Here is a 27,425-nt window from a genome sequence, read left to right on the forward strand (position 1 = left end):
ATAAACTTTTGCATTTTTGTGATAATAATATATGCTTACTGTTTCACTTTGTTTACAGTGCAAAATTTGATTCACTGAATGTGATTGATTTTCCAGAAACCTGCTGAGGAGAAAGCAAAGGAAAAACCTAAAGCTGATGATTACGACATTAAAGTGCGCTCCTTGCACTTTGAAGCCAGGGCAAAGGTATGTCACTCATTTCTGTTGCTCTTCATTTTGATTTAGTGACACAGTGATGAAATAGTGGTGTTATTTACAGAAAAGGATGAAGAAGAGAAGAAATTCTGGCGGGCAAAGAACATTCATCAAGGGCATTGTTTTTAAAATGATTTCCGACGGGCGCAGTGGTAAGACGTCGGCCTCAGTCCTAATCGGGAGGTCGTGAGATCGAATCCCAGTCGCTGGTGGGTTAAGAGTGGAGATTTTTCCGATCTCCCAGGTCAACTTATGTGCAGACCTGCTAGTGACTTAACCCCCTTCGTGTGTACACGCAAGCACAAGACCAAGTGCGCACGGAAAAGATCCTGTAATCCATGTCAGAGTTCGGTGGGTTATAGAAACATGAAAATACCCAGCATGCCTCCCCCGAAATCGGCGTATGCTGCCTGAATGGCGGGGTAAAATCGGTCATACACGTAAAAATCCACTCGCTTAAAACATGAGTGAACTAACGTGGGAGTCTAAGCCCATGAACGAAGAAGAAGAAGAAGAAAAATGATTTCCTTGAGCAAAAAGCTTTTTTTTTATGGTGTGTGAGAGAAACAACAAGCATCTGTTTTTATGGGAATTCTGTGAATCTCGTTTTTGTTTTGTGCAAGTAATTGAAGTACTGTAGTACATATTTCTTGTTTATTTGCGGGAGCTTTTGTGTGATTTTATTCTGTATTGAGGCCTACTGATTTTCTTCTTTTGTTTTGCACATTTTCAGCCATCTGATCGACTGAAGACAGAAGAGGAGCTGGCGAAAGAAGAAGCTGAAAGACTTAAGAAATTGGAGGTGAAAGATCTGATGATTAAATGTAACAGTATGTTGGTGTGGAGGGGGATGAGGTGTGTCAGTCTGTGTGGAGGAAATAAATGCCATCACAACCACTCAGTTGAAGCGAAATTTAAAAAGAAAAGTAGTGTGCGTGGCTTGATGATGCAACGCACGCTAGAGTCTTGTAACAGTGCTGAGGTATATCTGTGTGTATTTCGAAGGAAGGGATGTGTATCAGTCTGTGTCTACTGTCTGTGGGAGCAAGAATGATACAACAAGCAATAAGTTGAAGCAACAACAACAACAACAACAAAAATGTGTGTAGCTCGATGGTGCACACTACTTTGGGGTTGTTTTTCTTTTTGTGTGTGGATCTTGTCCCTACTCTGCATAGGGCCTTACTGAGAGTAGCAATGAAAATCTAGCTGCATATTGTTGAAGCTTTTCCACAGGTGACCAAGAAGAGAAGAACAATTAGTACAGTTTGTCTGAGATTAATGTGAATATTTTGCACACTTTGTTGGTCATTTTGTTATTGTTGTGAAAGTGCCAACCTGATCATCTCTTTTGTTGTTGTTCCTTTTTCTAGGCTGACAGAAAAAGACGAATGAAGGGAGAGCTTGTAGAACATGAAGCACCGACGCACATTTCTGCTGACAGCTTAGATGATGGGTACAAAGTTTTTTTCCTGGAAAGTAACCACTTGGGTTTATTCTGTGACAGTAAAGTGATTGTTGAATTCATTGTTTCACTGATTTACTTAGACCAGTTGAAATATTCACTAGATAATTATGTGTTGAGATGTAAAAATCAGTTTTGTTCAGAGATTTACTCAAACTACTAAGAAAAAGGTAAATAATAGTTGAGAACGCTTCACATTATGTTGATTGTTTAGATACATTAATCTATTATTTTCCACCTCTTCCCCCTCCCACCCCTACCACATCCAACATGCATGCGCCCATCTCTGACTCTCACCCCCACCACATCCAACCTGCATGCGCCCATCTCTGACTCTCACCCCCACCACATCCAACCTGCATGCGCCCATCTCTGACTCTTTTCTTCTTTGTTTCATCAGGCACAGCTATGGCTACACACCATCTGCTCAAACGAACAAAGTCTCTTTCCAACACGACAAAGGATCAGATGCTAGTGATGACGAGGAGGAGAAAAAAGAAGACGGGAAAGCAGAAGACAGTGATAATGAAGATAACAAAGATAGTGCTGGAGAGGAAGAAGATGATGATGATGATGATGATGATGATGATGATGATGATGATGATGATGACCTGGAATCAGATGAAGATGAGGATGAAGAAGAAGCAGAGAAGCTGGTAGAGGAACTGCTGAAGAAAAAGATGGAGGAAAAGAAAAGTGGGCCAAAATCTATTCTGAAGGCAACCGTTGTGGACCCAGAGGTAATTTGAGTATGCTTGTACCACAGTTGTGCCCCTCCCCCCCCCCCCCCCCTTAAGGCTGCAACGAATTTGAGAAAATCGGGTCTGTTGGAAGCAGTCTTCAATTTGGGGTTTCTTAAGGGGGGGTGGGAGGTGGGGTGACTGTATTATTAGAAACCTGAAATCAAAATGGCCTTGTGGATAAGACATGAGGCTCCTAATCAGAAGGTTGTGAGTTCAAATCCCGGCCACCTGGTAGGTTAAGGGTGGAGATTTTTCCAATCTCCCTGCTCAACTTATGTGCAGACCTGCTAGTGCCTTATCTCCCTTTGTGTGTACATGCAATCATAAGACCAAGTGCGCACAGAAACAATTCTGTAATCCATGTCAGAATTTGGTAGGTTATATAACTGAATGGCGTGGTAAAAACGGTCATAGACGTAAAAACCCACTTGTGCAAACACATGAGTGAACGTAGGAGTTTCAGCCCGTGAAAGAAGAAGAAGAAGAAATCAAATTAGTTGATAAACAAAGAAAAAGCCATGTGAATAAGACTGGAACTACGATGGGAGTGTACCTTAATAAAACATGTAAGCTGGTGATTAAAATTTGGTAACGATGTATTTGTGTATATCTTTTTCAGAAAAAAAAGAAAATTGTAGAGGATGCTCAAAAGGAGATTCCTTACACGTTTGAAGGTATGGACTTTTTGCTTTCTCACAAATGAATTTGCTTTAAACAGAAGAAAACCAAAGTATTGTTCTAAGTTTGGCAAAATCACATGTATATTGCCAAGTACCAAGTTTTGATGTTTTTTTTCTAAAACAAGAATGGTGTTTACAGACACACTGTTTATGGGGAATGCAACAAGGGTTACAGTGAGTACATTTGCATTAAAAATGAACCCATAGAATGGCAAAGCAACATGTTAATGAAACAAAAAGAATAGACTCAAACACTTGTACATGTAATGCATTTCCTACTTCATGGCCTCTGGAAAATTATTAAAGAAAAATGGTAAAGTTCTGTAGCATGTACGGACTCTATATATATGTTTTGGAACTCTCTACCCTGCATGTGCTTTATGGTCTATTTGTCAATGGTATCTTTGTGTGTGTGTGCGCGTGTGTGTGTGTGTGTGTACTTTTAACATTGTACGCTAAGTTTTGCTTAGTGCTTGGGATCTTGGTGTTATGTCTCAGTTAAATGTATGCTTTGTATGCTAGTTTATTCTATAATGAATTTGTAAAGCGCCTGGAGCCAATTGATGGGACTCGCGCTATAGAAAAGTTATTTATTATTATTATTATTATTATATAGATGGTTCTGTTCTGTGCTAATTGTCAGAATTAGAACATTCAAATGTGTTAAAAAAACAAAAGGCAGACTGCTGTGGGATTTAACCAGAGCTACCGACTGCTTTGCTTTCAGCGTAGCATGCAACATTTTCAGAGCAATTGCAGAACTGCTAAGCCAATCTTAAGGTTGCTACGCTTAAAGTTAAACAAATAATTTGAAGCATGCAGCATTTCTCTCTGTTTTGAGTCCTGGAACTTATTTCTGCTTCCTATTCCGAGTAGCGGTCGTCACGAAATGGGTCTCAAAACATTGTCTTGACTGAAAAGTGGCACTGCAAATACTCTCTAATCTGAAAAGTGGCACTGCAAATACTCTCTAATCTGAAAAGTGGCACTGCAAATACTATCTAATCTGAAAAGTGGCACTGCAAATACTCTCTAATCTGAAAAGTGGCACTGCAAATACTCTCTGATCTGAAAAGTGGCACTGCAAATACTCTCTAATCTGAAAAGTGGCGTTGCAAATACTCTCTCATCTGAAAAGTGGCACTGCAAATACTCTCTAATCTGAAAAGTGGCACTGCAAATACTCTCTAATCTGAAAAGTGGCACTGCAAATACTCTCTAATCTGAAAAGTGGCACTGCATATACTCTCTAATCTGAAAAGTGGCACTGCATATACTCTCTAATCTGAAAAGTGGCACTGCAAATACTCTCTAATCTGAAAAGTGGCACTGCAAATACTCTCTAATCTGAAAAGTGGCACTGCAAATACTCTCTGATCTGAAAAGTGGCACTGCAAATACTCTCTAATCTGAAAAGTGGCGTTGCAAATACTCTCATCTGAAAAGTGGCACTGCAAATACTCTCTAATCTGAAAAGTGGCACTGCAAATACTCTCTAATCTGAAAAGTGGCACTGCAAATACTCTCTAATCTGAAAAGTGGCATTGCAAATACTCTCTCATCTGAAAAGTGGCACTGCAAATACTCTCTAATCTGAAAAGTGGCACTACAAATACTCTCTAATCTGAAAAGTGGCACTGCAAATACTCTCTAATCTGAAAAGTGGCACTGCAAATACTCTCTAATCTGAAAAGTGGCACTGCAAATACTCTCTAATCTGAAAAGTGGCACTGCAAATACTCTCTAATCTGAAAAGTGGCACTGCAAGTACTCTCTAATGGCTATTTTATGTACCTGCATTTTTATGAAACTTTATTTAAGATGTCTATTCCTATACAAGAAGGCACCATTTGCTACACTGAAAATGATTAAAACAAATCTAAATTGCTACACTTGAGGCTTCACAAGGGCTGGCAGTCTGATAGACACTCAACAGATCATTCTTTGTTTAAGCAATTGTCAACATTAATAATCACATGAAAATGGTGTGAAGAAGTATTTGTAACCACACACACAAAAAATAAGCAGACTTGCAGGATAGTACTCGGCAGACAGGTGCACATATTCTAACAATGATGTTGTCTTTATGAACACCAGCCCCAGCTGATCTGGACAGCCTGGTGAACTTGCTGAGCAAGTACAGTGAAGGGGACCAAGTGACAGTGGTAGAAAGACTTGTCGCTTGCCACCATCCCAGTCTGGTTGAGGGCAACAAACAGAAGCTACAGGTTTGTGTTGTATAAACGGAAGAAAGAACTATCTGCTGAGCTGATTAAATTACATATTCCTACTCCGAATCACATGTAGCAGTTGACTCAGTCTAAAGTGCTAGGTCTGAAAAGGCTACCCGTCTAAGGGGAGCAACCCCAACTAAAAAAGTGTAACGTAGCTATGGTAATGACGACGCACCCAGGGAGTTACCTCCCCTCCTGCGTACTACGTCACTACTGCTACTGACCACGTGACCCCTATCATTCGACACTTCAGCTTTCTAGGGAGCAGGTCGTGAATTTTTTGGCTCTAGTGGAAGTTCGCTGTTTGGTGTTTGCTTAGACACCCACCGGCACCCACACCCGTCTCTTCACCCGCTGCACTGGTAGTTGGTGAGCTCGTTCCTTTACTTGTATCGAACGTAATTTTTCAGTTGCTACTTGAAATTTTCGGCCACGTGTTGGTCACGTATTTTGTGGTAGCCATTTTGGAATTTTTGTCGCCATTTTGTTGTCAGCATGTCTGACGGAGACAAAAAGCGCGGCAAGGCTGATGTGAAAGGGAAAATTAAACCCAAGTCTTCCACTTCTGTCCCTAAGCCTATTTTGGTTGTTGTTTCCGACGCGGCTAACAATGCTGTTATGACGGTCCCTATTTCTGCCCCAAATGACCAGCCGGTTGTGGGGCAGTCTAATCAACCTACGCGTACTGTTGTTTCTCGCTCGTCTTCTCTGCCGCTTGCAGATTCGACGTCGCTGGTTTCATCGTTGCTTTCTTCGCTGGTTCCCGAGCTTCGCACGTTGGTGAGAGAGGAGATGGTGCGTTCTCAGCCTTCGACTTCCGTTGTCCCGTCGATGGCTTCCTTTCCGCTTCCGGCTGTGACGCTGTCCTTGACCGAGGCGGTTGCTTCTGTGCCTTCTACCGCTGTGGTTGGCGACGCAAGTAAGTTGGGCTGGTCCGTAGGTCCTCGTGAGGCCGCTGGACGCTCCCTGCTGGGAAGCAGCCCTTTTCGGCGGGTTCACGACCCGCAAACCCCTGTTCGTTCTCACTTTGGCTTCACGGAAGACCATCGTGTCGATGAGCAATGGCGGCATTTGGTTCAGGCTTCGACGCTTCCGGCACTCGCCGGAAGCGTAGGTCCTCCGACGTACGCACCCGCTGGGGTCGTTTCCGGAGTCGACCAGCCGGTTCCGTCTGCTGCGCTTCCGGCACTCGCCGGAAGCATAGGTCCCCCGATGTACGCACCCGCTGGGGTCGTTTCCGGGGTTGACCGGACGTGGCCCTCTGGGCATTCGGCCTTCCGGCCGCCGTCCACAGTGTCTGCGCTTCCGCTTTTCGCGGTCGCGTCTGATACTTTTCCGGCTCAGACCGGATCTGCTGCTTCTTCCGCTTCCGCTTCCTCTCGGATGGCGGTCGCGGGGGGGCATCACCAGCCCTTTGGGCAGGTGTCTCAGCCCTGGCCGGGGCAGTCAGCGCTTCCGTCTTCGGTTGTTGCTTCGACTGCGGTTCCGGTTCCGGCGGCTGTGGGCATGCCGTCCTCTTACTCTTTCCCTAGTCAGGGCATGAGTTCGGATGGTATTGGAGTGGACGGGTTTCCGGTTTCCGGTTACGGTGTTCACCGCCCTTCTACCAGCAACGTGGACTTCGGTCCTTCGCCGGATGTTTCGGATATTCAGTCCGTCGCCAGCGAGGCTGCACGTGTTGGTTATCCGGAGAGACTCAAAGTGGCTCTTGAGGCCGCTGCTGAGGTCACTTCGAGATATTTCGCGGAAGGGGCTTCGGTCTCTTCGGCTGCCGCTTCGACGGCACCGTCCGCGATGGCTGATTTTCGCTCTGGGAAGGAGGATGACTCATACTTCCGGTTTTTGGAGTCTCCATCCATAGCTTTTCAGCTTTCTCAGGTTTTGGCCAAGCCATCTCCTTCCGGAAGCGGAATTCCTTCACTTCCGGTTCCGCTGCTCGTGCCTCACGGCTCAGTTCCGGAGCTGGCTCAGCAGTGGATGGCTTCGCCTTCTCAGGCTTCTGCATTCGCTCTGTCGTCTCACAGGCGGTTGGTCTTGCAGAAGTCTCCTAGGAACTTGTTGGATGCGTTCGCTCTCCCGCGTTCATCTTTGACAGTTCCTCCGGAGATGCTTGCCTTGTTGGCCAAGCCTATCAAGAAGGATGACGGCGTGCTCTTTTCTGAGAACACGCTGATTGCTTCTGAAGAGGCAGGGCGTCAGCAGCTGGAGCTTGCCTCCATTGCTGAGACTCTCATTCGGGCCCTCTCTCGTGCCCTCACTGATTCGCTGAATCCGTTCTCTCTCAGCGAGGATCAGGATGCGGATGACGTCTCCACTTTGTTGGCCGCTCTTGCGAGGGTCAATGAAGAACAGATGAGACTTTCTGCTGTGCACTATGCGCACTCTGTTATGTGTCGTCGGGATCTCTTCCTGTCACACTCTCAGTTTTCGGATCAGGCGACCAAGGACACTTTGCGTGCCTCACCGGTCTTGGAGGGTTCCCTCTTTGGGCATCTCGTTTTTGATGCCCGAAGACAGGAAATTCAGGCTAACAGGGACCAGCAGTTCTCTGACTTCTCCCTGCACAGCCTTAAGCAGTCCAAGCAGTCTCAGCCTTCTCAGCCGAAGCAGGCTAAGGTTGCTGGCCCTCCCAAACCGGCAGACAAGGGTCGTGGACGTTCCTCTTCTCGGGGCTCGAGAAGACGACCGTCTTCCGGCAGGGGGAGAGGCGGCTCTGGAAGCAAGCCTCACCCCCAATGAAGTGCTCCCGATCTCCCCCCCACCCCGCCCTCCACTCTGGTGATGGCGGGGGGCCCTTCCCGGGCACTTTCCCATTGGCTCGTGTCCATACAGAGTCAATGGATCGTGGGGGTCGTGAGGTCGGGCTTCCGTCTTCTCTGGAAAGATGGCAAGGCTCCTCTGGTCAGGCGTCCGCCGGCGTTCAGGCCTCCCTCCTCGCAGGAAGCCATTTCCGTCCTTCGGGCGGAAATAGACTCCCTGGTGCAGAAGGGCGCAGTGGAGAAAGTCCTCGACCACAGTTCCCCTGGGTTTTACGGACGGCTTTTCGCCGTCCCCAAAGCCTCAGGGGCATGGCGTCCTGTCTTGGACCTGTCGTTCCTCAATACCTTTTTGAGGGAGATAAGGTTCAAGATGGAGACGCCAGCGTCGGTCAGGGACTCTCTCCGCCCGGGAGATTGGGCGACTTCCATCGACCTGACGGATGCATACTTCCACATTCTTATGCATCCAGCCGACCGGAAATGGCTTCGTTTCCGGTGGGCAAGTCAGGTTTACCAGTTTCGCGCCCTTCCTTTTGGCCTGTCTCTCGCCCCTTGGGTCTTCACCATGGTCGTGAGACAGGTCTGCGCGCTGGTGAGGTCGCGGGGTGTCCGGCTACGTGCCTACCTGGACGATTGGCTCATCCTGAGTCAGAGTCAGGCGGGGTGCGAGCAGGATACCCAATCGGTTCTTCGGGAGGCCAACATGTTTGGCTTCTCGATCAACCGATCAAAGTCGGAGCTGACACCGTGTCAGACGTTCACCTACTTGGGAATGTCTTTCGACACGGTGGCTTGGACTGTTCAGCCCTCTCAGAAGAGGGTGGACAAGCTCCAGGCGTGCATACGCTCCACTTTGCCTCTCCCGAGGGCCTCCCTGCGGACTTTGGCCTCCATCTTAGGGCAGATGGAGTCCATGGCTCTCCTGGTCCCCTTGGGGAGGGTCCACAAACGTCCCTTTCAGCTGGCGCTGAAGCCGTTCGTGGACTCTCCCACGGTGGATTGGAATGCCCTCATCCCTCTCCAGGGATGGTTCCAATCCGCTACCCTTCCGTGGCTGGACACGGACTGGGTGTGCAGGGGCGTGCCGATAGCCCTTCCTGCCCCAGATTTGGACCTGTTCACGGACGCGTCCTTGGTGGGGTGGGGGGCTCACACAGACCAGCTGACTGCGTCAGGTCTGTGGTCGGCAGATCAGAGGATGCAGCACATCAACTTGCTGGAGCTAGAAGCCGTGGCTCTAGCTCTGGACAAGTTCCGGCCCTCCCTTCAGGCCAAGCATGTTCGTCTGTTTACAGACAACACGACAGTGGCAGCTTACATCAACAAGCAGGGAGGGTCGCGGTCTCCGTCGCTTTCGGCCAGGGCCTGCGAGATCCTGATTTGGTGTTCAGAGCATCAAATCAGGCTTTCGGCCAGGTACCTGCCCGGAAGCTTGAACACTCTGGCGGACGCGCTCAGCCGCTCCGACAGAGTGCTTCAAACAGAGTGGACCATCACTCACGGAGCGCTGGATCGTCTCTGGTCTCTTGTGCAGAAACCTCAGGTGGACCTTTTTGCCACCAGGTTCTCGAAGAGACTACCAGTGTTCGTCTCACCATTCCCGGATCCCGAGGCGTGGGAGACGAACGCGATGGACATTTCCTGGTCAGGCCTGGAGGCTTACGCGTTCCCGCCATTCCAGTTGCTCACGCGAGTTCTCAGGAAGGCGGAGCAGGAGGGCCCGTCCCTCCTGCTGATCGCTCCTCTTTGGCCGTCTCAGCCGTGGTTCCCGGACCTGCTGAGACTCGCCCAGGGCCCTCCCATTCCTCTCGCTCTCACGCGAGGAGAACTGGTACAGCCTCACACCGGCAGCCTCCACGCAGAGCCTCAGATGCTGAATCTTCACGCGTGGAGGTTGTGCGGTCTTCTCTGAGGCGCAAAGGGGCATCAGATCTGACCATGGACCTGGTAGGACGCTCGCACAGAGCATCTACCTCGTCCGTTTATGAGTCACATTGGAGGGCCTGGGTTACCTGGTGTCACGAGCATCGGCTGGATGCTACGGCGCCCCGCACGATGCACGTGGCGAACCATCTTGCTTTCATGTCCTCTCAGGGAGCTTCTGCTGCCTCGTTGAAAGTAAGAAGATCGGCCATCTCGGCGACCCTACGCCAGATAGGTCGCTCTATAGATGTTAGTGGCGTGATCGCTGGAGTCATCAAGGGCGCTTCCCTTTCTGACGTCAAGTCTCGTACGCCCGTTCCTAAGTGGGATCTCTTATTGGTCATGGAGTTTCTGCGTTCAGCGGATTTTGAACCTCTCAGAGATGCCAGTTTTGCGAATCTTACACGCAAGTCCCTTTTCCTTTTGCTGCTAGCATCGGCACGAAGGGGCAGTGAGATCCACGCTCTTTCCGGTAATTCGGACGACATTTCCTTTGAATCAGATGGGTCCGTTACTTTGCGGTTTCGACCTGAGTTTCTTGCGAAAAACCAGGCTCCCGAGCGAGCTTCTCCTTTGGTTCATGTCAGGCCGTTGTCCACTATTCTGGCTCCGAATGATCCAGACTTAGTAAATTGCCCTGTTAGAGCCCTTCACATCTACCTTGCCCGTGCTCAGTCTCTTAGATCCGCAGCTCAAAAGCTTTTGTTTATTTCTCTCAATACGGAGAGACATAAGGATATTACTAAGACGACTCTGGCCCGGTGGGTGTCGGCGCTCATTAAGCATGCTTACGAGTGGAGCCGCCGCAATGAAGGGGGGACACAGCCTGTCCTTCCTCTGGAATCAGCTCGGGCTCACGAGACGCGAGCTTGGGCTTCCTCCTTGGCCGTGTTACGATCAAGAAGACTGGAGGAGGTGCTACACACCGCATACTGGCGTTCCGAGGATGTCTTCATGAATTTTTACCTGCGTGACATCTCGGCTCTTCGCCAGGATGGATCTAGAGCTTTGCCTGCCATGGTGGCAGGGGGTCAGCTCTTGACAAGGATTTGAGAGTGAGTTTGAACTTTTTCTTTCCCACCGCCTTGTTGTTTCAATCTGCTACATGTGATTCGGAGTAGGAATATGTAATTTAATCGAAAATTTTATTGTAAATTTTCATTTAATAAATATACCTACCCGAATCACATATCGTAGTCCCTCCCACCTACCCCGCTTATGATTTGGAGATTTTATTCTTCGAGTCGAATGATAGGGGTCACGTGGTCAGTAGCAGTAGTGACGTAGTACGCAGGAGGGGAGGTAACTCCCTGGGTGCGTCGTCATTACCATAGCTACGTTACACTTTTTTAGTTGGGGTTGCTCCCCTTAGACGGGTAGCCTTTTCAGACCTAGCACTTTAGACTGAGTCAACTGCTACATGTGATTCGGGTAGGTATATTTATTAAATGAAAATTTACAATAAAATTTTCGATTTCAGCTAGCAAAGCTGCAGATCAAACAAAAGTAAACAGCATAAAGCAAATTACAAATGTTAACAGGAAGTTTGAGAACAAATTGCATTTTAGAAAACACATTTCTGTGTGTTGGTGCTTCCATGTGAAAAACGTGTAGTTTCTAGTGTGCCATTTCATTTGTTCTGCAACTTAATGTCAAGTCTGTATGAACGTCTGTTGGGATAATGCTTTGAATGGACGCTGTGGAAAAGGTAAATGATATCTTTTTGAAAGTCCATGGTAAGTTTACTTATAGTTTGTTATTTAGCATATTGTTCTCTCTCACTCTCTCTCTGTTTGTTTCATATTTTTAATCTTTCTCTCTTTCACACACACACGCACACACAAGACAAACCTGGAGAGAGAGAGAGATTAAAAATATGAAACAATCAAACAATCAAGTAAACCATCCCTCATTACCTCCCCTCTAGCTGCTGTTTTCACTGCTGCTTGAATACCTGTTGGACTCAATGGCACAAGATGGCCCACCAGTGAAGCTGTTTGATAGCCTGACGCCCCTTCTGCACCAGCTGATGAATCACAACCCTGAGGCTTGCACCGGCGCCCTTACTCAGCTTCTTCTGGATCGTCATGACGAGTTCCAACAGACCTGCCAGCGTCGCGGCGGTCGTGGCAGATACATGGGCTTGGACACGGTAAGGGCAGGAATGAAACCTCCCATCCCAAAATCAGTGTTGTTGTTTTTTTTAAATTAAAAAATGATTTCCTGATAGCTTCCTAATTTAAATTTTTTTTTCTTCCAATAGTTAGGGGTGTCAGAATCATAAGCAAAACTTGAAAAAGTCAGTTCTTAGTATTATTTGGAACGTTCTCAACTTTCACCTCTGTATGTACTAACCCTATCCCTGCATTTTGATAAGTGAGCTTGGGATTTTTAACCACCACCATGACCTTGTTGATATTTTTTCATGATCTAAAAAGTGTCAAACCCAGGACCAAAGACACTGCAGAAAGATGCTCTGACCTCAAAGCCATTTCTCTTGCATATTGATTGAAAACCAGTAACAGCTTCAAAATATGTTTTTTTAAGAGAATCAATTTATTTTTTACCTTTTTTTTTTTACATTTAACACACTTATTTTGTGTATTTCTAACTGCCCCATGATCACCATACAGTGAAATCATTCATTAAAGTTTGTGCTATTATCCTTTTTTCAGATGCTACTGCTGAAGCTGATTTCTGTGCTGTATCCAACCTCTGACTTCAAGCACCCGGTTGTCACCCCTGCCTTTCACTTCATGGCTGCAATGCTGGGCCAGGTATGATCAGTAAACATACAGCGGACCCCCCCCCCCCCCCCCCCCCCCCCATGCCTTTTAAGACCTCCACAAATCTGAGAAAATCAGGTCTTAAAATAGAGGGAGTCTTAAAATGGGGGTTAAATTAGAGAGGTTATGAACAAAAAGTCAGAAAACAGGGTATTAAAACTTGAAAGGGAGACAGTTTAAATTGGGGGGGGGAGGAGGGGGGGGGGTCTTATTGGGGGTTCCATTGTACTATATTTGCTGTTTTAGTCCTGGTAAGGCATCCACAAGCTGACCTCAGATGGGCACAACCAGGTAGAAAGAAGAGACGCAGACCTTTGGGGAAATGGAGAAGAACTGTGGGCAAGACCTGGAATGCAGTCAGCTAGCTCGCTTAAGAGAAGATTTGTAACGCCTTATGGTCCAGCCTGAGCAAAGAGGATTAACTAACTAACTTGGTCCTGTTCCACAGTATGTTTTAGGAGAGCTGCTTAACAGAGGCATTGTCACAGTATGTTTTAGGAGAGCTGCTTAACAGAGGCATTGTCACAGTATGTTTTAGGAGAGCTGCTTAACAGAGGCATTGTCACAGTATGTTTTAGGAGAGCTGCTTAACAGAGGCATTGTTCGGTTGATGGAAAGGGAGGTTGCTGGGTGGAGGGAGTGCAAAGAAATGATAATCATACAATCCCATGACTATCAACACATTCTCAAATGATAATCATACAATCCCATGACTATCAACACATTCTCAAATGGTTAGTAATGTCTTGGATTTGAATACATTAGTTGTTTTTACACTTAGCAGAGAAAGTGAAAACAAGAACACAAAGATGGGGGGTGGGGCGGTGGGGGTTGTTGTGTGAGTTTAGATAGAGCGGACAGCGTCAGATAAACTCTATTTAAACGAGACAGATTAGCCGCGGGTGGAGGAGGAGGATGTTAGATACTTGAGGTAGGCCTAAAGGGATCAGTGTTGGCAGGTAGGGAAGAGAGGGTAGTAAAGCAGGATATCAACACTTAGGCCCGTAATTAGAAAGAGAGGGGAGAGGAGGACTTGTGAAAGTCAAGGAGAATAGCCCAGCCGCAATGTCCATGTTGCCGGGGGGCTTGCACGTGTGATGCATCAGCGGGGGTCTATAAGAACGGGAGAGCAACACATTGTGGTCAGTCCTTACCAGCGCGGCGCAGCGGGCATATGCCAACTATTTCTTACTGCAATATGGACTTCGAATTTGGAGCGTGGGCAACAGATCTGCCTTTAACGGTGGTTAAAGTTCTCCAGGATGAGGAGTTGAACACCCTCAATGTGCTGAGAAATGCGACTGCCCAGGATTTGGAGGGCCTGGGTCTCAAGCGTGGCCACTACGTAGCGCTGCGAGTAGCAGTGGCGGCCCTGCAAAAGCGAAGCGGGGGAGGGCCACTATCCCAGCGGGTGACTGAGGAAAAAAGCGTGGAACCACTCCAGGGACTGTTAGGCGGCTTGTCACTGCAGCCAACAGGTGAGACCTCCTATCTCTCCATTCTGGATTTTGTGCCGGGGTCGATGGCGGCCGAGGAAGAGGTGACACTCGGGGGAGGTGTCATCCTAAAACTCAACCAGAGACCAAAACTTGACAAAGTCTCCCCCTGCCACTGGATTGTGGCAAACGCACGCATCATGGCGAAGTTGAGTGCTGAGAAGCCCGGGTTTGACTCGACCGCCTACCTCCGGTACACAGAGATGATAGGCGAGCTGGGGGCCAGATACTTGTGGCAGTCGGTGCTTCTGTACGACGACGAGTACAGAAGGCGCCAGTCGTCCAGCGGATTCAAGTGGGGAACCCCCAACCCCCACCTGTCCACGGTGATCCTGCGGGACCGGCTCCAGCATGGCGTCCGAGTTAACAAGGGCGGCAAGGCTACGACGGCCAGCGGCGGTTCCCGGCGACCAGCGGGACCCAACGGGAAGGAAGTGTGCTTATTGTATACCAACAAAGGCGACTGTCCCTATGGGTCCCGCTGCAGATTTTTCCACGTCTGCGACACCTGCGGCATGGGCCACCCCGGCAAGGACCACAAAGTGACAGCTACCACCTCCCCAGCCTAGGACACAGCGCAACGAATTGCCGACAAAACGGTAGGCCCCACCTTCAACAGCCCGTTCCCTCAGCTAGATTCCAATAAGTGCGAATTTCTCGGAAATAGTGATTCCATTAATGCTAAATCTCAAATGTGGCACAAGGTGCTAGAAGGCGATCACGACAAAACCTTTTTATTAGATGGCATAAGAAACGGTTTCCGTGTAACAGAAGAGAGTAGGGCAGGCGTACTAGACGTAGAGCAAACAAACCATAGGTCATCGAACGAACACCATAAAGCTGTGGAAAAAGAGCTATTAGATCAGATAGAAAAAGGTTATTACATTGTAGCTAGTAGAAAACCAACTGTGGTAAGCGCTATCGCTGCGATTCCCAAGGATGATGGCAGCATCAGGTTGATCCATGACGCTAGCAAACCCACAGGTAGGGCAATGAACGACTATTCTATACCTGAGTCAGCTAAATTTCAAACCGTATCTGACGCGTGCGCCCTAGCGAAGACAGGGTATTGGTGTGCAAAAGTAGACTTGCAGTCCGCCTATCGGTCAGTATGCATCAGTCCGGACGATTATTGTATGACTGGGCTGAAATGGCATTTCACAGGTGAAAAGAAACCTACTTATCTCTTTGACAGTCGGCTGCCTTTTGGCAGCAACGTAGGGCCATCACACTTCCATCGCCTGTCGCAAGCTATTCGCAGATGCATGGCACGGAAAGGCATGCCAGGTGTGTTAGCGTATATTGATGATTTTCTTCTGGTAGCAGCTACCAGACAAGAGTGCAATGACATGTTACTGTCTTTAATTAGATTATTGAGGGAACTGGGTTTCAACATTAGCTGGAAGAAGGTGGTGGGGCCTACTCAACGTATCACGTTTCTCGGTGTCGACATCGACACGCGAAACAACACCCTGTCACTTGGAAGTGACAAGTTGCTGCAACTGCGGCAGCGACTCCTCCAGATCCGAGGAAAGAAGCGCGCGACAAAAACTCAGCTACAAAGCATAGCGGGGTCCCTTAATTGGGCCTGTCAGGCTGTCAGAGGAGGAAAATTCTTTCTGCGGCGGATACTGGACACGATTAAACCCCTTCAGCAGCAGCGACACAAAGCGAAACTATCTGGCGAATTTCATAAGGATGTACAATGGTGGCTTTCTTTTATGCATGTATTTAACGGCACAGTATATTATTTTCACAATGCAAAACAGCATGTTCATGTAGATGCATGTAATATTGCAGCGGGTGCCTTTTGGCAAGGTGACTGGCAGTACACCATCTTTGAAAAAGACATGCAGGCAGCAAAGGAGCTACATATTAACTATAAAGAAGTGTGCGCTGTGGTGCAAGCAGTGACACGATGGGCTCCGATGTGGTGCGGACAAGAAGTGATTATTCATACCGATAGTACTGTCGCAAAAGCTATCATTAATAAGGGCAGATCGACTAATAAGTATGTGAACAGTCTGCTCCGTAAAATGGCGTGGGAATGTGCAAAAGTGAACTGCAAAATCGCGGCGATACATGTGGCTGGTAGTGTAAACATCATGGCTGACACAATTTCCCGCCTCCATGAGCCCAGACGGCGCGAAGACTTAGTGCGTCTGTTGACATTCTGGCACCGGGGGAGACCCCCCGACATCAACCTGTGTGACCATATGTCTGACCAAGCCCTGTTGTTTCTTGTTTTTCAGACCAGCAGCCCCCATTAGGGGCGCAACTGACGGCAAAGTGTTGGATTACAGAGCAAGTGCCTTTTCTGATAACACTAGGAAGACTTACCGCATCCACCTTACCTCGTATTTACGTTTCTGTGGGGAGATGGACATAATGCCAGTGCCTGTGAACGAGCAGACTGTTGCGCAATACGCAGCGTACCTAGCCCGAGGTTTGAAACCGTCCTCCATCAAGCAATACATCAACATTATTCGCATTCTTCATCTTGAAAGCGGCGTGCCGCACCCATTCAGGGACTCGTGGTACGTCCAGACAACACTTAAGGGCATCGAAAAATGCAAGGGGTGTGCCACTGATAAGAAAACCCCAATCACCCCTGAATTACTACACATAATAAAAAGCCAGCTGGACCTTGAGTGTAGGCAAGATATTGTGTTCTGGGCTGCGTGTTTGGTGCTTTTTTCGGAGTTCTCCGGAGATCGAACTTGTTTCAGGACAACGGGAACTTCGATCCTTGTAAGCAGCTCACAAGAGACCAGGTGGTTATTCTGGGTACGGGCATGTCAATAACGCTCCAATGGAGCAAAACGATTCAGCGTAAAGAGCGCTCTGGTGAAATTAAGCTCCCGGCAATGTCACTCCATCCCTTGTGTCCAGTGTCTGCCGTGACCGCTGTGTTACCTTTGTTGGGGCCGATGGACCCCAAGGCGCAGGTCTTCCCGATGAAAGGATCAGACTTTAATAAGAAACTGCGCTTGACTACCGCTGTTGCTGGGGGAAACTTCTCCAGCCACAGCTTTCGGCGGGGTGGTGCCGCGTGGGCGTTGAGTTGTGGTGTGCCGGGGGAAATTGTCAAGGTGATGGGGGATTGGAAAAGCAACGCGTACTTAGGCTACTTAGACCAGCTGCCACAAAAGATCATCTTACAGATCACATGTAGCCCAGGCAACTCCTTCATGTATAACATCACAACAATCCTAAACCTCCCACCTCTAACCTAGTATACTGTCTTTAGTTGGGCTGAACAACGAGTAGTACCTCTAATTTGGGACTTATCACTGCACAATGATATCTCTCATTGTCAGATGGTATTCTCTTGAATAAACTGCCCTCGTTATTTGCCCAAATCAATACATGACTTGGCTATGTGTGATGTATGTGCGCACGAGAGTGATTGCGTGTGTGTCAGGTGTATGTGAGTGTGTGCGCGCGCAGGTGTGTGAGTATAACTGTAAGTAATAAGAGGGAGAGAAAGAGGAGTGTCATTTCTTTGGGATTATCGTGTGCTCTTGATTTGCGCCGGAGGCGGGGGGGGGGGGGGGGGGGGGGGGCGATAAGTGAGTAGTTTAAGTGTGAGTTTAGATAGAGCGGACAGCGTCAGATAAACTCTATTTAAACGAGACAGATTAGCCGCGGGTGGAGGAGGAGGATGTTAGATACTTGAGGTAGGCCTAAAGGGATCAGTGTTGGCAGGTAGGGAAGAGAGGGTAGTAAAGCAGGATATCAACACTTAGGCCCGTAATTAGAAAGAGAGGGGAGAGGAGGACTTGTGAAAGTCAAGGAGAATAGCCCAGCCGCAATGTCCATGTTGCCGGGGGGCTTGCACGTGTGATGCATCAGCGGGGGTCTATAAGAACGGGAGAGCAACACATTGTGGTCAGTCCTTACCAGCGCGGCGCAGCGGGCATATGCCAACTATTTCTTACCCCCCATCCACCCCCGGCATCCACCGTTGTATTTTGTTAGCAATCCGTTGCATGATGTTTTTAATTTTGAGGCAAATGCATGCCTGTTTGTGCCTTCACTTGAAGTGAGGTTGTGCATGAAGCGACTCGAACCTTGTTAATGTTATGTAATCATTATTCACGGTGTTTAAATCTTTGAGTGAGGGCTCCTTGTGTTTGTTGTTAGTGTAACCAAATGTTTGTTGTTTTTTGTTGTGGACTTATGGGACTTATCACTGCACAATGATATCTCTCATTGTCAGATGGTATTCTCTTGAATAAACTGCCCTCGTTATTTGCCCAAATCAATACATGACTTGGCTATGTGTGATGTATGTGCGCACGAGAGTGATTGCGTGTGTGTCAGGTGTATGTGAGTGTGTGCGCGCGCAGGTGTGTGAGTATAACTGTAAGTAATAAGAGGGAGAGAAAGAGGAGTGTCATTTCTTTGGGATTATCGTGTGCTCTTGATTTGCGCCGGAGGCGGGGGGGGGGGGGGGGGGGGGGGGGCGATAAGTGAGTAGTTTAAGGGGTTGTTGTTCAATCTTAGTTTCTGTTTTACAAGTGCCATATTTTTTTTCTGTGTTTCAGACACCAGTGACAAATGAACGGGACATTGCATCAGGATTATACCTTTGCTCCTTGTGTTTGGAGGTGTGTAGTGTTCAAAAACTGTTTCCATTTGTTCACGTACGTTTGTGTAATTCAGAACAAAGAGCCTGCAGTACAGATTTTGATGCAGCTTTAGATTTAGTTGATCAGTTAAAGTTATCTCCCCTCCACCTCCCCCCAAAGTTGTTTCTTTCTGTTTGGCATTAAGTTTGCCTTAACATGCTTTATTCTGAAAGTAAGTCATGCAATCTTTCCAGTTTTGCTCTCTGTGCGTGTGTGTTTGTGTGTATGGTTTTTTTCTGTTCAGAATTTTGTTGTTGCTGTTTTAGTTTTATTATTCTTTATGTTTTCTGGGCCGATGTGAATTATTGCTATATGGTTTATCTTTCTATTTTCAGTATGTATTGCTTTCCAAACGCTACATTCCAGAGGTGATCAACTTTATGCATGGCATCCTGTTTTTGGCATCTTCGAAAGATGCAAAGAAAGGTAAGAAGGTTGTAGTCTTCTGCGTTCTTTGGCTGAGACTCCCATGTATACACTTGTGTTTTTGTACAACTGGGTTTTTATGTGTATGGCATGTTTTTTCGACACCAGTTGGGCAGCCATACTCCCTTTTCATGGGAATTGTATTCTTGTTACAAAAATGAACAGAAGGTAGCAATTTGTATTATTGTGTAACATGTGCAATGTATTGAACCATGTGTGTAAGATTTACAATTTTTGTCTTTTTTTTCAGTGGAGAGGGTGTTTCCACCCTTCAAACCTGTTGGGAATTTCACTAACCTTCTGAGGGTAAAAAAGAAAGTGTGAGTGTTGGATGTTTCTTTTCACTGATACATTGTATTTTTTGAAGGTGAACACTTGCAACATACTTCACTGGTGGTTTAAAACTTCTGCTGTCATTTTGAGACATGTTATTTTCATGTGTGAAAATCACAGATTTTGTTTCTTATAAACGGTAGTTCATATGTCAAATAATTCTGTAGATGTGAGATTTTTTAATTATATATAAATGATAGAAATCAGGAAGAAATGTCACTGCTATCCACGTAAGTATTCATAGTGTGATCTGTTTTTTGCAGAAAGGATACTACTGTGTTGTCTGTGATCAAGACGCTGGCTGCCGATGTTGAAAAACAGCAAGTTGATACAGACGAGTTCAGGTAACCAACCTAAGATAGCAAGAATGTCAGGGGCAGGATGTAATAGAAGATTGAAGAAAAAGAAAAGATTGTGATTCAAATAAATTAAAGCATCAGCATCCAGCAGTGCGCTGTCAGGACGCCTACACAGTAAAGCGTCTTCTGATTTATAACTTCTCAAGTCAACAGCTGCAAAATCCTTAACAAACAAAGCATTTTCAATTTGAATGGATGTGCATGACTTCCTGCTCATCAAATCATGTCATTTCGGATTATGTTGAAACTTTGTGTAACTTATGCTAGAAATCTGGCTTTTGTGATAACAATTTGAAAATATCGATATGAGACTGTGTTCTTATAGTGTCTGTCATCACTATGAGTAACTGGCCCTTACCTAGGTCTTGGGTGCTTACTTCTTTCTTCTTTTCGATCGCCGATCACACTTGGAGTCCAGATCTTGAGATATAATTAGTGGTCCTGTCAATTCTGTCTCCAAGTGTCATAATGGCAGTTGATGCGTAGTGTTGTGGTTTGTTGGAGTACGCCGTGCGGCCCAACACATACGTCTTCAGCACTCGAGGTTTCTGTCAGGGTTACCTCACCCTTAGCTCATGGCCCTAGGACCTGCCGTGTGAGCACAAGGTTGGTCCATATTAGTCTGGCCTCTACCTTTCGACCTGTCCAGCTTGGGAAGCCCTGCCAGGAGTTTACACTCCCGCTGGCATAGCTCTTAGGGTCACCGAGACACGCAAACCACCACACCACGTTAAGGAATGGACCATGTGGTGGGGGTGCTTACTTTATCTGCAGATTTACTGTGTCTGTATTTTGTTAGAAGGAACTGAAAATCTTGCATAATGGAACCCCGCTTTTCAGAATGCCAAAAACCTGAGAAAATACGTTTTAAATATAAAAGGGAGGGAGTCTCAAACTTGAGGTAAGTTTACAGGTGTTATAAACAAACAAAACCTCTGGAGGATTTCACTGTCTTCACCAATAGTATTCTTGTTGTGGTGCTAAGTGCATGTCATGATGGTATTCTTGTTGTGGTGCTAAGTGCATGTCATGATCGTATTCTTGTTGTGGTGCTAAGTGCATGTCATGATGGTATTCTTGTTGTGGTGCTAAGTGCATGTCATGATGGTATTCTTGTTGTGGTGCTAAGTGCATGTCATGATGGTATTCTTGTTGTGGTGCTAAGTGCATGTCATGATGGTATTCTTGTTGTGGTGCTAAGTGCATGTCATGATGGTATTCTTGTTGTGGTGCTAAGTGCATGTCATGATGGTATTCTTGTTGTGGTGCTAAGTGCATGTCATGATGGTTGTTGCAGAGTGTCGAGCATCAGCACCTGTGTACAGCTCCTGCAGGAGTATAGTCACCTGTATTCTCCTCTTCCTGCTGCAGCGCACATCTTTGCTCCCATCAAGGACATGCTTGGTAAACTGCCAGCAAACCAGTATCCACAAGGACTGCAGGTACTTGTTGCTTGTTCGTTTTGGTTCCTCTTCCTCTTGTTCTTTTTCTGCGTGGGTGGCAACTTCCACGCGCTTTTACATCTATGGGGGTGTTTTTACATTTAGTCAAGTTTTGACTAAATGTTTTAACGTAGAGGGGGGAATCGAGACGAGGGTATGTATGTCTGTGTGTCTGTGTGTGTGTGTAGAGCGATTCAGACTAAACTACTGGACCGATCTGTATGAAATTTGACATGAGAGTGCCTGGGTATGAAATCCCCAGACGTTTTTTTCATTTTTTCGATAAATGTCTTTTATGACGTCATATCCGGCTTTTCGTGAAAGTTGAGGCGGCACTGTCACGCTCTCATTTTTCAACCAAATTGGTTGAAATTTTGGTCAAGTAATCTTCGACGAAGCCCGGACTTCGGTATTGCATTTCAGCTTGGTGGCTTAAAAATGAATTAATGACTTTGGTATTTAAAAATCTAAAAATTGTAAAAAGAAAAAATGCTTTTTTATAAAACGATACAAATTTACGTTGTGCGTGCGTGCGTGCGTGCGTGTGTATGTCTGTGGTAGAAACTTTAACATTTCGTCATTTGAAGACGTCACATTATGGCGTAAGAGGGTTAGACGTCACGCGAAGGAATGTCTCGGTCATTGTTATTTTGAGCGGGCCGAGACTAGTGGGCAGTCGTGTCTGTAAGTAAGCTACATGCAGACAGACAGATCTAGATCTAGTGTCTCGCTTTCTTGCACAGTGTCACCTATGCTTACTGTGTGTGTGTGTGTATGTGTGACGGAGTGATTGAGTTTGTGTTACTGTTTGTCGATTTCTTACGTGAGCCTTGAAGGCTTCGCCTCTTGTTTTTGGATTAGAACTATGACAAGCGTCCAAATGTCTAATGGCTGTGCTTGTTTTTGGATTAGAACTATGACAAGCGTCCAAATGTCTAATGGCTGTGCTTGTTTTTGGATTAGAACTATGACAAGCGTCCAAATGTCTAATGGCTGTGCTTGTTTTTGGATTAGAACTATGACAAGCGTCCAAATGTCTAATGGCTGTGCTTGTTTTTGGATTAGAACTATGACAAGCGTCCAAATGTCTAATGGCTGTGCTTGTTTTTGGATTAGAACTATGACAAGCGTCCAAATGTCTAATGGCTGTGCTTGTTTTTGGATTAGAACTATGACAAGCATCCAAATGTCCAATGGCTGTGCTTGTTTTTGGATTAGAACTATGACAAGCGTCCAAATGTCTAATGGCTGTGCTTGGTTTTGGATTAGAACTATGACAAGCGTCCAAATGTCTAATGGCTGTGCTTGGTTTTGGATTAGAACTATGACAAGCGTCCAAATGTCTAATGGCTGTGCTTGTTTTTGGATTAGAACTATGACAAGCGTCCAAATGTCTAATGGCTGTGCTTGGTTTTGGATTAGAACTATGACAAGCGTCCAAATGTCTAATGGCTGTGCTTGTTTTTGGATTAGAACTATGACAAGCGTCCAAATGTCTAATGGCTGTGCTTGTTTTTGGATTAGAACTATGACAAGCGTCCAAATGTCTAATGGCTGTGCTTGTTTTTGTTTTCAGGATTGCATTCAACATCTGAAGGCCACTCTAGAAAAAGACGCCTGTCGGTCCTTGCAAGCTCTCACCATGGAGAAGAAGAAGCCCCAGCCGCTCAAAATGTTCGAACCCCGGATAGAGGAGGTGTAAGTGTTTCATCCTATGTCCTGGGTTCCGGAACAACCCCCCCCCCCCCCCCTGACCATCCGATGTACCTCTCAGAGAGAGAAAAAAAAATATGTGGACTTTTTAAGCTCTTCCCCCAACTCCCTTACTTTATTTGGTCTTCTAAAACTAGTTCAAATTATGAACAACATCAAGTCGACAACGGCCTGCCCTCCCTGTTATAAGTCCATCATCATAGGCCACAAGTCAAGTCACATGCTACACTATCACTAATATTAATAGTATCAGAGAACCGATTGCAACAAGATATCATCTGCGCTATCGGGGAACCGATGTTTCTGAAAGGGACTGTACTGCACACTGGGAGATCATCGAGTGCTCGCCCCTATGAAGTATAGTGTCATTGTTCACCATACATCTCTCATACCACTTCTCCTTTGTATTCCATGTTGTAATCATTGCTTGCTTGCTTGAATTTAAGTATTCAAAGTAAAGAGTCCTGTCAGACTTATTTACTAGGCATATATGTCTTTGGGATTATTCCACTGAACCACTATGGTAAATGAATATCTGAAGTATTTTGTTACTGTTGAAAATGTGTAATTTTGATTCCCAGACCTCACAAATGCAAAATTTTCTCGGCTTCAGTTGGAACACCCCCCCCCCCCTCCCCCCCTCAAACGAACTTGGTCCGGCCCTGCTACTCTCTGATTGTTCACTTGTGGTGTGGGCTTGCAGGTTTGATGGAAGGAAGAAGAGGAAGGGCACACGGGAACAGCTGGAGAGGCAGAGACTGCAACACAAGGTCAAGAAGGAAACAAAGGGCGCTATGCGAGAGATCCGCAAAGACTCCCAGTTCCTGGCCAGGCAACAGCTCAAAGCCACCATGGAGAAGTAAGATCTTTGTTTCTTGGTATACTGTACTTACAGGCTAGTGTTCTTGGTGCTTGGAGTGATAAAGTTAAGCATGAATTCAAGAATTGTTGTCGGATATGACAAATTCTGTAACATTTACCACTTTTACTGAAGCTGCACAAACCGATGAGTCTTATTTTTTTGTAGGCGCTTAGAACTATTTTAAGATTTGCGCTATATAATAAGTATCCTCATTATTGTTATTTTTGTGTCCCTGGAATGACGAATGCAGCACTGCACCGACTTATACCAAAGGCCACTGTGACAATACGGATTTCTGTTGTTGTTGTTGGATCATTTGGGTTTGAATCCTGCTCATTGCTGACGCTAAAGATTTTGTATTGCATTACTGTTTTTAATGTACATTTTCAAGATTTTCTAAGGATGGGTACAGGTGTATTTTGGCTGTCATTGTGTCGTTTGGATACAGTGGAACCCCCCTTTTAAGATCTTAACAAATCTGAGAAAATCAGGGGAGGGAGTCTTAAAATGCAGGTAAATTTCCAGACAGTATTAAAAGAAAATGTTGCAACCAAGGGTGGTGAAAGGGGAAGTCGTAAAATGTTGCAACCAAGGGTGGTGAAAGGGGAAGTCGTAAAATGTTGCAACCAAGGGTGGTGAAAGGGGAAGTCGTAAAATGTTGCAACCAAGGGTGGTGAAAGGGGAAGTCAGAAAATGTTGCAACCAAGGGTGGTGAAAGGGGAAGTCGTAACATGTTGCAACCAAGGGTGGTGAAAGGGGAAGTCATAAAATGCGGGGTCTTGAAAGGAGACTCAACACTACATGTACCTTTTTGTCAAGATTTGTGTTTCTCCCAGAGCAGAGAGTTAATTTGTGTTTGTGTCATCCCAATGTTCATGCTGTTTATTGTGTTGACAGGGACGCAGACAGTTAATTTGTGTTTGTGTCATCCCAATGTTCATGCTGTTTATTGTGTTGCCAGGGACGCAGACAGTTAATTTGTGTTTGTGTCATCCCCATGTTCATGCTGTTTATTGTGTTGCCAGGGACGCAGACAGTTAATTTGTGTTTGTGTCATCCCCGTGTTCCTGCTGTTTATTGTGTTGCCAGGGACGCAGACAGTTAAATTGTGTTTGTGTCATCCCCATGTTCATGCTGTTTATTGTGTTGCCAGGGACGCAGACAGTTAATTTGTGTTTGTGTCATCCCAATTTTCATGCTGTTCATTGTGTTGCCAGGGACGCAGACAGTTAATTTGTGTTTGTGTCATCCCAATGTTCATGCTGTTTATTGTGTTGCCAGGGACGCAGACAGGAATAAGAAGCTGAAGAGACTGTACGCCGATCTTGCTGAACAGGAAGGGGAAGTCAGAGCCATCAAAAAACAGAAGGAACGTGCGAAGGACCGTGCGTCGAAATAAAATGTGTGCTTCCTAAGGAATGAATCCTTTGTTCAGACGATTTGGTTGGTTGTAGATTGATGAGTGTGTGTGCGTGTCTGTGTGCATGAGAGAGAAGAAATAGTGTGTGTGTGTCTGTGTGGATGAGAGAGAAGAAATAGTGTGTGTCTGTGTGGATGAGAGAGAAGAAATAGTGTGTGTGTGTCTGTGTGCATAAGAGAGAAGAAATAGTGTGTGTGTGTCTGTGTGGATGAGAGAGAAGAAATAGTGTGTGTGTCTGTGTGGATGAGAGAGAAGAAATAGTGTGTGTGTGTCTGTGTGGATGAGAGAGAAGAAATAGTGCGTGTGTCTGTGTGGATGAGAGAGAAGAAATAGTGTGTGTGTCTGTGTGGATGAGAGAGAAGAAATAGTGTCTGTGTGTCTGTGTGGATGAGAGAGAAGAAATAGTGTGTGTGTCTGTGTGGATGAGAGAGAAGAAATAGTGTGTGTGTCTGTGCATGAGAGAGAAGAAATAGTGTGTGTGTGTGTGTGGATGAGAGAGAAGAAATAGTGTGTGTGTGTGTGTGGATGAGAGAGAAGTAATAGTGTGTGTGTGTGTGTGTGCATGAGAGAGAAGAAATAGTGTGTGTGCATGAGAGAGAAGAAATAGTGTGTGTCTGTGTGGATGAGAGAGAAGAAATAGTGTGTGTCTGTGTGGATGAGAGAGAAGAAATAGTGTGTGTGTGGATGAGAGAGAAGAAATAGTGTGTGTGTGTGTGGATGAGAGAGAAGAAATAGTGTGTGTGTGTGTCTGTGTGGATGAGAGAGAAGAAATAGTGTGTGTGTGTGTGGATGAGAGAGAAGAAATAGTGTGTGTGTGGATGAGAGAGAAGAAATAGTGTGTGTCTGTGTGGATGAGAGAGAAGAAATAGTGTGTGTGTGTGTGGATGAGAGAGAAGAAATAGTGTGTGTGTGGATGAGAGAGAAGAAATAGTGTGTGTGTGTGTGGATGAGAGAGAAGAAATAGTGTGTGTGTGTGTGGATGAGAGAGAAGAAATAGTGTGTGTGTCTGTGTGGATGAGAGAGAAGAAATAGTGTGTGTGTCTGTGTGGATGAGAGAGAAGAAATAGTGTGTGTGTGTCTGTGTGGATGAGAGAGAAGAAATAGTGTGTGTGTCTGTGTGGATGAGAGAGAAGAAATAGTGTGTGTGTGTCTGTGTGGATGAGAGAGAAGAAATAGTGTGTGTGTCTGTGCATGAGAGAGAAGAAATAGTGTGTGTGTGTGTGGATGAGAGAGAAGAAATAGTGTGTGTGTCTGTGTGGATGAGAGAGAAGAAATAGTGTGTGTGTGTCTGTGTGCATGAGAGAGAAGAAATAGTGTGTGTGTGTGTCTGTGTGGATGAGAGAGAAGAAATAGTGTGTGTGTGTCTGTGTGCATGAGAGAGAAGAAATAGTGTGTGTGTGTGTCTGTGTGGATGAGAGAGAAGAAATAGTGTGTGTGTGTCTGTGTGCATGAGAGAGAAGAAATAGTGTGTGTGTGTGGATGAGAGAGAAGAAATAGTGTGTGTGTGTCTGTGTGCATGAGAGAGAAGAAATAGTGTGTGTCTGTGTGGATGAGAGAGAAGAAATAGTGTGTGTGTGTGTGGATGAGAGAGAAGAAATAGTGTGTGTGTGCATGAGAGAGAAGAAATAGTGTGTGTGTGTGTGGATGAGAGAGAAGAAATAGTGTGTGTGTGTGTCTGTGTGGATGAGAGAGAAGAAATAGTGTGTGTGTGTCTGTGTGCATGAGAGAGAAGAAATAGTGTGTGTGTCTGTGTGGATGAGAGAGAAGAAATAGTGTGTGTGTCTGTGTGGATGAGAGAGAAGAAATAGTGTGTGTGGATGAGAGAGAAGAAATAGTGTGTGTGTCTGTGTGCATGAGAGAGAAGTAATAGTGTGTGTCTGTGTGGATGAGAGAGAAGAAATAGTGTGTGTGTCTGTGTGCATGAGAGAGAAGAAATAGTGTGTCTGTGTGGATGA

The 27,425-nt window shown here is 46.0% G+C and overlaps 1 protein-coding gene across 1 annotated transcript in view; it reads left to right on the forward strand.

The window, feature by feature from the left end:
• The window catches only part of LOC138981077 (nucleolar protein 14-like), a 41,014-nt gene extending 15,536 nt beyond the window's left edge, over window positions 1-25,478 (forward strand). Inside the window, exons 6-21 of the mRNA XM_070353904.1 lie at window positions 97-186; window positions 929-997; window positions 1,569-1,651; window positions 2,061-2,400; window positions 3,023-3,077; window positions 5,181-5,311; window positions 11,927-12,151; window positions 12,675-12,776; window positions 18,832-18,894; window positions 19,251-19,341; window positions 19,592-19,661; window positions 19,938-20,018; window positions 21,331-21,475; window positions 23,052-23,173; window positions 23,892-24,047; window positions 25,332-25,478. Of these exons, the coding sequence (XP_070210005.1) occupies window positions 97-186; window positions 929-997; window positions 1,569-1,651; window positions 2,061-2,400; window positions 3,023-3,077; window positions 5,181-5,311; window positions 11,927-12,151; window positions 12,675-12,776; window positions 18,832-18,894; window positions 19,251-19,341; window positions 19,592-19,661; window positions 19,938-20,018; window positions 21,331-21,475; window positions 23,052-23,173; window positions 23,892-24,047; window positions 25,332-25,449 (1,941 nt within the window). The 3' untranslated portion in view covers window positions 25,450-25,478. The remainder of the gene's footprint in view (window positions 1-96; window positions 187-928; window positions 998-1,568; window positions 1,652-2,060; window positions 2,401-3,022; window positions 3,078-5,180; window positions 5,312-11,926; window positions 12,152-12,674; window positions 12,777-18,831; window positions 18,895-19,250; window positions 19,342-19,591; window positions 19,662-19,937; window positions 20,019-21,330; window positions 21,476-23,051; window positions 23,174-23,891; window positions 24,048-25,331) is intronic.
• The last annotated feature ends 1,947 nt before the right edge of the window (window positions 25,479-27,425 follow it).

This window comes from Littorina saxatilis, linkage group LG12 (assembly GCF_037325665.1).
Source record: "Littorina saxatilis isolate snail1 linkage group LG12, US_GU_Lsax_2.0, whole genome shotgun sequence".
In the NCBI taxonomy this organism is placed as follows: domain Eukaryota; kingdom Metazoa; phylum Mollusca; class Gastropoda; order Littorinimorpha; family Littorinidae; genus Littorina; species Littorina saxatilis.